This window comes from Rutilus rutilus, assembly GCF_951802725.1.
Source record: "Rutilus rutilus genome assembly, chromosome: 1".
NCBI lineage: Eukaryota > Metazoa > Chordata > Actinopteri > Cypriniformes > Leuciscidae > Rutilus > Rutilus rutilus.
Window position 1 is genome coordinate 68,819,255 of NC_140209.1, and position 13,481 is coordinate 68,832,735.

At 37.7% G+C, this 13,481-nt stretch overlaps 1 protein-coding gene across 1 annotated transcript in view; it reads right to left on the reverse strand.

Moving 5' to 3' along the window:
• The window catches only part of LOC311295045 (NACHT, LRR and PYD domains-containing protein 3-like), an 87,822-nt gene that overhangs the window by 52,361 nt on the left and 21,980 nt on the right, over positions 1 to 13,481 (reverse strand). Inside the window, exons 4-5 of the mRNA XM_084416227.1 lie at positions 10,052 to 10,222; positions 8,574 to 8,747 (exon numbers count right to left, since the gene is read on the reverse strand). Of these exons, the coding sequence (XP_084272353.1) occupies positions 8,574 to 8,747; positions 10,052 to 10,222 (345 nt within the window). The remainder of the gene's footprint in view (positions 1 to 8,573; positions 8,748 to 10,051; positions 10,223 to 13,481) is intronic.

Below are 13,481 nucleotides of genomic sequence, written 5' to 3' on the forward strand. Positions count from 1 at the left end.
CTGCGAGTGAACTTCATCTCAGAGACACAGAATCTCACTCTCACACACACACACACACACACTCTCTCTCTTCAGAAGCTTGAGTTCTGCGAGTGAATATCATCTCAGAGACACAGAATCACACACACACACAAACACACACACACACTCTCTCTCTTCAGAAGCTTGAGTTCTGCGAGTGAATATCATCTCAGAGACACAGAATCACACACACACACACACACACACACACACACACACACTCTCTCTCTCTTCAGAAGCTTGAGTTCTGCGAGTGAATATCATCTCAGAGACACAGAATCACAAACACACACACACACACTCTCTCTCTTCAGAAGCTTGAGTTCTGCGAGTGAATATCATCTCAGAGACACAGAATCACACACACACACAAACACACACACACACTCTCTCTCTTCAGAAGCTTGAGTTCTGCGAGTGAATATCATCTCAGAGACACAGAATCACACACACACACACACACACACACACACACACACACACACACTCTCTCTCTCTCTTCAGAAGCTTGAGTTCTGCGAGTGAATATCATCTCAGAGACACATAATCACACACACACACACACACACACACCCGCATCCGGACAGTATAGAGAGTGAATCTTACTTGACAACAACTGGTCCTATATCAATATTTTATAAAATATAAATATAAAATAATAACCTTAAATAATGTATAATTACGACACACGTAAAGGTTTAAATGTACTTTTTACACACGAGAAGCGTGTTCAACATGGACCCTCAAGCGTTTGCCATGGTAACGAACAACACCTGCTTGTAAAGGCGAATGAATATATCCTGTATCTGAGACTAATACTGATACTTTAAATCACTAAATATTGAGAATGACTGAGAATGTTGATGATGCAAAAGACGAGCGCTAACGCTGTGAGATATGAATATGAAAGGCTGCGGCATCTCAGTAAAATAATAAAGCTCTTCTTCTTCTCTCTCTTCATTAAAGCTCCACTGAAGGGTTGCCAGATATATATACACAGTACAGGCCAAAAAAATTGAAAAATTACTATTTTTAATGTTTTTGAAAGAAGTTTCTTCTGCTCATCAAGCCTGCATTTATTTGATCAAAAATACAGAAGAAAAATGTAATATTGTGATATATTATTACAATTTAAAATAATTGGTTTTTAATTTATTATACTTTTAAATGATCATTTATTCCTGTGACGCAAAGCTGAATTTGCAGGATCATTACTCCAGTCTATCACATGATCCTTTAGAAATCACTCTAATATGATGATTCATTATCAAAGTTGGAAACAGTTCTGCTTGGAAGTGTGTTCTGCCAGTACTATACATGGTGAGCAGATCGAACAAGTCAAATTGTACAAATATTTGGGTATATTAATCCACGATCAGCTCTCTTTTAAGTTGCACATTGATAAACTGGTACAAAAGCTCAAATTAAAAATAGGATTTTATTTTAGAAACAAAGCCTGTTTTTCTTGGAAAACCAGGAGGAGATTGGTTGCTGCCACCTTTCTCACTGCACTCGATTACGGTGATTTGCTCTATAGAAATGATCGATGTTTGTCTTTGTTGGATACTGTCTACCATAATGCATTAAGATTTGTGACTGGATGTAAGGCATCAGTACATCATTGTACCTTGTACAAAATGACAAACTGGCCCTCATTGTCAGTGAGGAGGCATATACATTGGCTTATTTTTATTTATAAGTCTATGCTGGATATGCTTCCGTCTTATCTTTGCTCCTATATGTCACGTAATATCAGTTCTCATACTTTACGCTCTGGTAACATGTACTTGTTATCTGTACCTACGGTTCGTACAGAGCTTGGTAAGAAGGCTTTTAGTTATGCAGCCCCAGCCACCTGGAACACATTACAGACTGATTTTCAATTGCGAACTCTGATTTCTTTTGGTGAATTTAAACAACGCATGAAAGTTTTGGAAAAAGATGCCATAAATTGTTGTCACTGTTTTTAAAATAACTAAATCGTTTTAAACCTATGGTAGGGGAGAGCCGGGACAGTTGAAACACTTTTCAGATAAATGTCGTTTTCTAAGATAAGGTTACAGATAGATTTGTTATTTTTTTGTGATTAACAACTCTTAGTATCATGTGTTATTCGGTACAAATATATATAATGATTTAAGTAAAATTTGACTTTGAACGGGAGTTGTGCTTTGTTTCGAAACACAGGGGTGGGACGGATGAAACATAACAGTTTAAACGGCAACTATTAATCTAATGCTTATTTTTGTGAACAATACCTGACAAGTAACTTATGTACATATTGTTACAAATATATTTTGTCATTTATTTTTATTTAAAGGAGAACTTGGTAACTTTTTTAACTTAATAAAACTGTCTAGAAATCATTTGGATGGTTAAACAACCTGTTCTGGTGATATTGGTGACTTTCCCCGCTCCCCCCAGCGTTCCCAGGCGGAAAACCAACCTTGCAACTTGGGCACTACTGTCCCAGCAAGATAGAAATGGGAAGTCTCGTGAGAAGCGAGAACTAGAACGAGAACGAGCGCGAAACACAAATTGCTTTACGGCAATTCGACATAAACACAAACGCATGTATGATGTATTACCAGATTACCCACCTAGGTAGACATAGCTCCACGCGATACAGTTGGCTTGCTCCGATCAAAACAAACGCACATGAGCAGCGGTAGAGAGGGGGAGGAGGCCGCCGCAAGTGAGTTTTTTACGACTGTGTTGTGAAATATACGCCCCCCCCCACAGCTGTAGGGGGAGCTCGTGGGGAAAACATGCGACAACAAAAGGGAAAAACAGCGAAGAAGTGACTAGAGTTCGCTAGAGTTACCGAGTTATCCTTTAAAGGATCATATTAACCATTTTTGTTCTGTCGCCCAACAAACAATAGGCGAAGCCTATGCGCATTTTGTAATCTTTCTAATAGGCTATTTTGACGAAGACAGACAAATCCGTTCACAAAACGGCACGACGTAAAGAAGAAATGTTTTCGCAGGTATGGTAGGCATTGCGTGCTGTACGTGCTGACGAAATTTGACGTACATGACGTGAGTGGTTTTCAAGGAAATCTCAGTGTTTCATCCGTCCCGCGTTTCAATCGTCCCGCCTCTCCCCTAGATATAAATTGTACTTTTAAGTATTCTAATGTTGTTTGTTTATGTAACTTGAGGATCTTGTTTAAATGTTTCTTGTTGTTGTGCTTATGCTTGGTGATCATATTTGTAACTATGCACTGTTAATATGCTGCCATTTTGGCCAAGTCTCTCTTGAAAAAGAGGTTTTAAATCTCAATGAGATCATCTGGTTAAATAATAAAAAAAAATAATATGAAATATTACATTTAAAAAAAAAAAAAAAAAAAAAAAACATTCATTAAAGGTAGGGTCATTAATTTTTTTTTCACATTTGTTTAAACTTTCTTTATATACCAATACATAATTAAAATGTAAGTACTCTGAAAAAGAGAGTATAAAAATCGAGTGTCTCTAGTCCTCTCAGGGCGCAATAAACACAGCTACTTATTTCCATTCGGAACGAATTAAATGATTGGCTGGGCGACTGTCACTCTCCCTCGCTACCATGGCTACCACCCCCGCTGCTAGGAGCCGCGCACCCGTTTGACTTGAGGAGGGGAAGAGGCACGGAGAGAGGCACGGAAGCACGGAATCACAATTATGGCAGAGAAAGAGCAGTCAAAATTCCCAGTACCTGCATACTAGTAAGGTAGAAAGGTAGGCCACTTGTCTCCGGAGTGTAATGTTAGTCCTCATCAGAGCCAACAGTGCTTTCATCGCGGAAGCTCTTACATGCAAAACACCGTATATGTTAGAATCTTACACGAAATTCACCTTCATCACAGTGTAACTGATGGTAATGGGAAACGTGTATCAATGCAACATGTTTTTAGCTTTGCCTTATGTTACTAGCTCATTACCGAATCAAACTCAATATATTTTAAACTTTACCAGTATCGATATGCTAGCTTGATAGTGAGTACTAACAGCCATGTTAGTTGTTTATATTCATAATGATAAAGTAAGGTATTTTATTACATGTGATTTTGACATGTCACTACATGCACTGCGCTCCTCTCCGCTCGGCGCTGGCAAACGCGTCCTCCAGCTGAGCCGCGGTCGGCATCGCGCGTTCATGTGTTTTGGGGGCGTGGCTTTGGAAGGAGCCCAGAAGGGAGGGGGTGGGAGTGAATGGAATAAGTAGCTGTGTTTATTGCAGCCCTGAGAGGACTACAGACACTCGATTTTTATACTCTCTTTTTCAGACTACTTACATTTTAATTATGTATTGCTATATAAAGACAGTTTAAACAAATTTGGTAAAAAGTTTTTTAGAAAAATCCTGCCTTTAATAATGATCAAAATTCAATAGGAGTTGTTTCAGGATATTGATCTATTTGTTAGATGCATAATTCTGCCATCTGGTCAGAATTTGTTTTGCAGATAATATAGTTTTAGCCAGAAAGTGTAATTGCCATATACTTCCAGCAGAGGCCCCATAGAGTTACATTCATTTTTCTGGATGTGACTGACTGCTCTTCTAACAGCTTTTGTTATGAATATATATATATTTAATCATTTTAAAATACATTAAATCAGTATTTTTTGTCAAAGTTTAGATTTTTTTGTTTTTGTTTGAGGTCTTTTTAAGTGTCTTCTATAATTGGAATAATGCCACATTTGCAATAATGCCACTTAAGTTGCCACTAAAAGAAAATACTTGATTGCATTTACATATTATTTATTTCAATAATCTATTTGTATAAAATGATTAACTTTAGAATAAGAAACTACATTTTAGTAAATAAAACCAACAACAACAAAAAAACAGCAATATGCAGATAGGAACATGAGTGAAGAGTGACGTGAAGTATGTGTACATCACGTGTGTGTGTGTGTGTGTGTGTGTGTTCATTCCACACTGCATTAGTGCTCTAGTACCAGGCCTTCATTCAAGTCTGAATCTCTGTGGGCTTTAAGAGATTTCAGCCCTGTTGCTCAGAGGTCTTTAAGAAGAGGAAGGTCTGTTTTAAGTCTCTGTTGTGTGATCAAACAACCTCTGGTGTTTTCTTTGTGCTTTTCCTTGTGTGAATCACGATGTCTCGTACTTTTTGTTTTTCCTCACTCTTCTGTGTATGAACCTGGAACTTGCCGATCTCCTCTCATCGCCTCTGCAGATTTCTCCCTCTTAATGGTCCTGCTTTAAAACTATTTACGTTGTTATTTCTTTTTTTTTAATGCTGTAACAAAACTATGTGTTGTTCCATTTGTTCCTTTCTAAATACAACTTTTAAAGCCTGTTTTGTAATTGTATTGTCAGTCATTGTATTTAGTCTTGCCCAGAAGATTACAACTCAAAAAATGTGTAATGGTAAAAACTAGACAAATCTTTCATATTTGCATAGTGTCTTATCTGACTGCCATGTGGTGCAGCGGTTCGAACACTGGGAACAGTTTCGTAATGTCTCGTCACCAGGGTTTGAAAATTAACTTTTTCTCTCATCAGATAATTTGGCTACAAAATGTTTAAGTTACCGGCCATTCAGAACTTCTACAGTGTTATCGCTAGTGTTGTCAAAGTACCGGTACTTCGGTACCAAGTCGGTGCTGAAAATGTGTCGATACCAGCATTTCTGTAGTACCGGGAATATTCGGTACCCACTAATAGGAGCTGCTTTAAGTCGCTTCCGTGTTTTTATCTAAGCGCGGCTCCAGACTAACTTTTTTACTTGGAGCACTGTCTGTAGCCGATATATATAGTGTCTGTATATTAAACTGCAAAAAGACTATTTAAATATTAACCCTGCATGTTCTGCTTGTCTCTGTGTGAATGAATGGCGCAGACGTGCGGTTTCATTTACCTCACACACACACACTGAAGCACGAGTGACGCTCGCGCTGTTTTAAGTCTCTGCTGCCTCACGATATGATGACATGATGAAATTCATCTCCAGAGCCACTCTGAGAGTCACTTCATCAGCATTTTACCATTTAATTTGACCACCATAAATTTAATTTAATCTCACCAATTATAATCCTCTCCTTTGTCAAATTTTCCATCAATAATTCCATGCTGTTTTGCTTGGGTTTAATGATAATACAAGAGTCCTAAACCACATACAGGGACAAAAGCATGACAGACTCGAGCAATGACGCCTTCGACGTGCGATTTCGAGAACACTATAGGGAACGAGCACGTTCTTTTCGCCTGTTTGGACACTTCACACATGTTTGCACTGCCTGTTTGGTTTACCTGTTTACACGTTCATAATGTGCGTTTTGTCCTACTCAAAACACACGTTTTCGACGGCCATTTTTGTTACGATAAACGCGCGACAAAGCCGAGAGAACATCGAGAACATGCGTTTTAAATAGCAGATCACACATAGTTTATGTCTAGGATTGTTGTTGATCTTTAACATTATAATAATGAACAATATGACATCTTCTGAAATGCAGTGCTGTTATAATAACATGATCGCTGTACTTTTATGGGGGATTTAATTTTTGTATTTTATTTATTAGTAAATAAAACGCCCGCGCGTTTTGCTCGTTTTTTTTTTTTAGCAATGAAAATAAACACTAAATGCTCTGTTAATTTTGATCTTTCATTTTCGTGTAATACATCAATCGATCCTGTTCAGTTTCTATTTTTTTTCTGTATACTCACAATAAAAATAAAGTGTTTTGCTTTTTGACAAATAAAGAAAAAATAAGATGATGCGATTTCTGCCTTCTCTCTGTCAGTAAACTCCCGTTTGAAACGCGTTCGAAAATGATCTATAACTCCGCGAAAATTCAGTCAAACAGGCAAACAGACCCACGGGCATAAAGCTTGAGATCGCAGCTTTTAATTGAAGTCATTTATATAAAAAACAAATATTCTTAGTTTCTGTAATCTGTATACAAAGAGAGCGACTCCAGTCGAGCTCATTACGAGATGATTCACAGTAATTTGACCACTCCCCGGAGAGCGCGCGCTATTCAAATGCAAATTCTGAGAACCATTTCAGTCTGTGAAACGCCCACATCAGCTGTAAACAAAGCGCGTCGCGAGCATGGTCGCGAGTGAGACATTATAGCCTTTATGGAGAAAAGTTTCCACAGTGCTGATGAGGCGAAATATCTCCTGATATGAGCAGCAGATCGCGCTGAGGAGTGAGGTAGGCTGTTTTATTTTCTCAAGTGTGGAATAACGTTATGGAATAACGTTAGTGTAGGCCTGTAAACCGCAAAAAGATGAATCGCATTTCTATAATATGACTTGCGTTTCTGTGAGATGAATGAAGGGTACATATTTGTAAAGAGTGTTTAGCCTAAATATGAATCGCGTGTCTGTGTGTGAAAGAATAAACTGCTTTGCCATAGCCTACTGAGATGAGTAAAAATCGACTGGAATATGTTGAAATAAAATGTATTTGTATAAGCAACGTAAATTAACATTTATATGCCCTGATATTTCAATAAAACAACGTTAGTCAGGCGTTAGTCACACTATTTTTGTCAAAAATAAAGTCATAGACTAAGATGTTAGATGTTCCAATGTTGGCTATATTCAAACTAATGAATACATATGATAAAATGTAGGCCTATAATCTTTTTTTTCTTTCTTTTTTTTTTTTACAAAGAAAGAGTACACTTGAAATATTGTTGAAATTGTAATTATTGTTGTAATTGTAACATTTTTAATAAAATAGCTAAACATATTTACAAGATAGATGTAAGCGAAATCTTAAATGGTCAATATAAGTATTCTTCTATATAGGCATTGTCCTTGCATTGTGGCTCAGTCAGTGTCACACCTGAATGAATGGCTAATTATGCAGAGTCATTATGCAGAGTGGGTGGGACAACCCAGGTGTAAACTACTCCTTCACGCCCCCCTCACATATTGGCTTTCCAAGCAAAACCTGTTTTACACCATTTAAATCAATGTATTTTTTTTTGTGAACGATAAAGCAAGACTATTTTCACATAATTTTGAAGCCAGTACTCAAAGGTACAACATCAATTAGACAAAAGTCTTGTGGACACATATTTAATATGTGTTTTGTGGTCTTAATTCAGCCACTTTCATTTTTATTTTTTCCAATAACCACGCATAAACATTATTCTCTTAAAAATACAAACATCTACATACACGTTGCCCGCATATTATGGTAGCCCTGTTTGTGCTATATAGAGTGATTTTACACCTTTGCCATTAACATGTTTATAAATAACTGAAAAAAGCACAAATTTCAAGGCATGTCAGAACATCTCACGGGCTCCAAAAACACCTTGGTCCCCAGAGGGTTAAAGAGTATGTTGGGAAATGAAGGAGGAAGTTCCAGTAGTATGTCTTTGTGAGGTTTCTACAGCTTCTATAGTATCAGTGTCTATATTTTCTCAACACATTCTCACTAACAGCTCGTCTGGATGCTTTGTCAGGACTGCTTGGTGTCACTTTTTAACACACTGGGACCCCTTCAGTGTTCAAAAACTATTAAAAACTCTCAGTCTCACATACACACCAGCCAGGATGATTCTTACAGGTCCACTTACTTGAGTTTGTCCAGTGTGCAGTCTGGATGGTTCATTACATCAGAGAGCAGCTTCACTCCTGATTCTCCTGGGTGATTGTAGCTCAGATCCAGCTCTCTCAGGTGTGAAGGGTTTGAACTCAGAGCTGAAGCCAGAGCAGCACAACCTTCTTCTGTCACCAAACACTGAGATAATCTACAACAACAGTAAGTGTTCATGTTAGTGTGCTTCATTTTTAGAGAATATACACTACAATAAACAACACGGGTCTTCAACCCATTAATTATCTTTACAAGGACCTCTGATTGATAACAATTAGTGATGCTGAGATTACCCAATTTCAAAATTGGCTGTGATTACAATGGTCACGTTATTAAACAGTAAGAATTTGGAAGCTATGGTTAAAAATAAATAAATAAGTCTTTCAGACTTTTGTGTGGCGTGACTCTGCAGTGGCGGAGCCAGGATTTTTTCATAGGGGTGCAAGGGCCAGCAACCAGTCTGGGGTGGCACAGAAATCTTAATTATTAATCATCTCAGTATCTGTGCATCTCTGCACCTGAACTGATCATCTCTGTATCTGTGCATCTCTGCATCTGTGCATCTCTTCACCTGAACTGATCATCTCTGTATCTGTGCATCTCTGCACCTGAACTGATCATCTCTGCACCTGTGCATCTCTGCACCTGAACTGATCATCTCTGCACCTGAACTGATCATCTCTGTATATGTGCATCTCTTCACCTGAACTGATCATCTCTGTATCTGTGCATCTCTGCACCTGAACTGATCATCTCTGCATCTGTGCATCTCTGCACCTGTGCATCTCTGCACCTGAACTGATCATCTCTGCATCTTTGCATCTCTGCACCTGAACTGATCATCTCTGCATCTGTGCATCTCTGCACCTGAACTGAGCATCTCTGCATCTGTGCATCTCTGCACCTGAACTGATCATCTCTGTATCTGATCATCTCTGCACCTGAACTGATCATCTCTGCACCTGGGCTGAATTTGATTTGCATGTGAATGTAAATCCTGTCTGCAGTGTGGCCTTTCTGGAGTTATTTATGTCATTTCTTAGTTTTATTGATCCAAAATGTTTTTATACATTTTCTTCTATATCTTTGTGTGATTTTCTGTACGTCGCGGCTTTGAAATGTTAAAGCCCCACCCCCACACATACACATGATTCGACTATTAGTCGTCTATAGGCAAGACTTGACGATTCTGATACGACTATGAAAATCCATAGTCGGGGACACCCCTAGTAAAGTTAATTACTTAAGGGTGCAATGTTGAAAACATGTAAAGTCTAATTGGTCAAAAAAATTGTTGAGTTCAAAACTCTAGGATTGTTTTTTTTTTTCAACCACCCCTATTCATCAACCAATCAGATTCATACATTCAACAGCCCCCCGTAGTATAAATGTGTATAAATGTATATAAAGCACACATTATTATTAACATTAATTAATGAATGAAAGTCAAACTCAAACCTCAGTATGTTGAGTTGACAGTTTGGATTCTTCAGTCCAGCACTGAGCAGATTCACTCCTGAATCCTGCAGATCATTGTTACTCAGGTCCAGCTCTCTCAGGGAGTTTGATGACTGTAGAACTGAAGCCACAACTTCACAGTGCTGATCAGTTAGATTACAGGCTCTTAATCTGAAAAAAGAGAGGACTCTTGTTAAAAGGTTATGATCAGTCAAGAGCTTGTTAATAATGGAGAAGCTTTTGCGTACTGGAGAGACGTTAGAGAGCGGGAAGGCCTGGGTTGCACTTTTATTTTACATTACATGCACTTACATTTTCTTAGTGTACTTACTCTAGAAAGTACTGGGTAATATAAGGTAACTGTATGGGTTAAGGTTAGGTTTAGGTTCATGGTTAGTACCTAGTTAGTACCCAGTTATTGTAATTACTATTATAACATATTAATTAGTGTATGTAATAAGTACATAGTATGTACTAGAGGAAAATGACTCTAAAATAAAGTGCTACCAAGGCCTGAAAACGGATGCCGAGGTTGCTTTGTTTCTGCTCGATATGCAAATAACACTGTTTTTTTGCTGTTTTAAAGAACCAAGGTATGATGTTGTTGTTGCTGAAGCACAGTCGTTTCATCCATTTTAACTCAAACTGTCTGATGCACCAGCTGTTAGATGTTGCGTGTGTACGGTAACCAGATTTCTTTTGGCGGCATACAAGATGGGATGGACAGGCAACACCCCAGGGGTGCCCAACCCTGCTCCTGCCGATCGACTGTCCTGCACAGTTCATTTCCAACCCTAATCAAACACACCTGCCTTTAATTTTCAAGTGATCCCGAAGACCTTAATTGGCTGCTTCAGGTGTGTTTGATTAAGGTTGGAGATGAACTGTGCAGGACAGTCGATCGGCAGGAGCAGGATTGGGCACCCCTGCTATAGTTATTTTATTTTTGTTACATAAAAAAAGAACAAAGCAAATGACAAACAATAGGACAAATAAGGTAGTGATGCAAATTTAATACACTACTGTAGGTTTATTTAACATGTACACATTTAACATCTTCTGTTGTTGATTGATATTAATGACACAGACTGCTGTATTCTAGGCTGCTGTCACTTTAAAACCGAGTGCTTCTAATATACTGACACATATCTGGTTTTAACCCAGATGTTTATGTTCACTTGAGCCATAATTTACTGTATTTACGTGAGATACGTGGCTTATTAAGGCTAAATCTTACTAACCACTTTTGCTAAATGGGTTAACCCTCTGGGGTCTGAGGTGTTTTCTGGGCCCTTGAGGTGTTCTGACATGCTCTGACATTTGTGCTTATTTCTGTTACTTGTGACATTTTCATGGCTAAAATCTTATTACACTGTATTCAGCACAAACTCTGCTACAATAATATGTCAGCAGCATATATGTAAAAGTTAGTAGTTTTGAGATAATGACGTTTATGCGTGGTTTGTGAAAAAATGTGGTTTGTGCAGACAACGAGAGTTTTAGTGAGAGTGCAGAACAAGGTAGGTAAGTGATGGTTTAACCCTCTGGGGTCCTTCGTTTAACAGTCACACTCAGGACCTTCGGGTCCAAATGGACCCGGAGGGCGGGATTAATATATATATATAAAAAATCATATTTTTTTTTTTTTACTTGTTTTTTATAATATTTTTTCTTTTCTTTTTTGGTGTTTTGAGATAATTTTATGATTTTAATTAATATTTATTCAATAATTATGACCCATTTTTTCCCATTGAATATAATAGACATTTTTTATATATATTTTTATTTTATTTATTTTTTTATTAAAAAAATGTGTGTGTGTGTGTGTTTTTTTTTTGTACTCTTGATGTTTTAGAGATTCACCCCTTCACCGTTGAGTCCTTTTTTTCTGCATCCTGGCTGATTTGTAGATTGTATGCACAAAAAAATTCTGTGTTTTCATATTTTTGACAATTTCCCATTCATTTCCGAACAGAAGTGTGACGTGCTTGGATCATGACCCCAATATTTTTTGTGTGTTCACATACCTAATACCATAAAAGTCACCAAGTTTCGGAAAATTCCGATGAAGCTGTGATTTTTAAAAATTCAAAACAGATTTTTGTAATCTGAATTTATTAGTGTGTATGTGTATAAAAGTGTGTTTGTGTGTGTGTGTGGATGTGTCTGTTTTGCACTCTTGATGTTTTATAGATTAACCCCTTCACTGTTGTGTGCTTTTTTTCTGGATCGTGGCTGATTTGTAGATTGTACGCACAAAAAAACTCTGCATTTTCACATTTTTGCCAATTTTCCATTCATTTCCTATGGCGGGTATGAATATATGACTATTTTTTTTACAACCACTTAGACTATTCAAATCCTGTCCCCAATTTTTTTGGGTGTTCATATACCAAGTACCAACAAAGTCACCAAATCTCGGACCATTCCAATGAAGCTATGATTTTTAACATTTTTTTATTTAAACGCTTCGGGTCCATTTGGACCCGAAGGACCCCAGAGGGTTAAAAGGGAGCCCTATTGACGATCTAAATAATAGTTTTGTTTTTCATGCTTCTAGAGGACCAGTGGTTACATTCACACTGTAAGTGATAACTGCATTTAAATGTGGGAGTGAATCCGCTAAATTTTAGTCCCGTGAGTCATGAAATTGCGATGATTGACATAGTAACCACAGCAACATTTTGGCTTCTAATAATGTTCTGATTTTTGTTACATTTACACTTTAGTCATAAGTTTACAAAACACCCTGCAGAATGTTACAGAACGTTATAGAAAATGTTTTTTTTTTTTTTTTTATAAGAATGATCATAAAAACATTGCTTCTATTTAGTACTGCCCTGAAAAAGCTTTTTCACATAACAGATGTTCAATAGCCTAGTCCACAAGACAAAATACAAGACAAATTACATAGGCTTGATTTTTAAAGGGGTGGTTTACTGCCTTTTTTCTTTGCTTGATTGTGTTTATGGGCTGCAATATAACATGTCTTCGTGTTTCGTTTGTTAAAAAACGCCTTATTTTTCATAAATTTCACCTTTATTGTAAGCCGCTTCCTCCTCTGTCATTTGAACGACCGGTTGACTTCCTTAGTCTATGAAACCACTCCCTCAGAAACAGGCAATGAGCTCAGATTGGTTAGTTCGGCCGGTGTGTTGTAATTGGCTAAACTGCGTCCGGAATCTTCACGCCCATTACCTTTACGGGCGACAGTTGCATGTGCTCCAGACCCGGTCAAATGTAATGGTGTCAATATTGCCTCATCAGTTTGAGCCAGAATCAGACCCAGAGAGCGGTGATAAAGAGAGTCAAGCAGAACCTCCGCAAACACGGCTCTTACTAAACGTTTCTGAATGGTAATTTTTTTTTATTATTATTATTTTCTCAAAGAATTTCCATACGCTGTTACTTGAAAATGCTACTGTTTGTT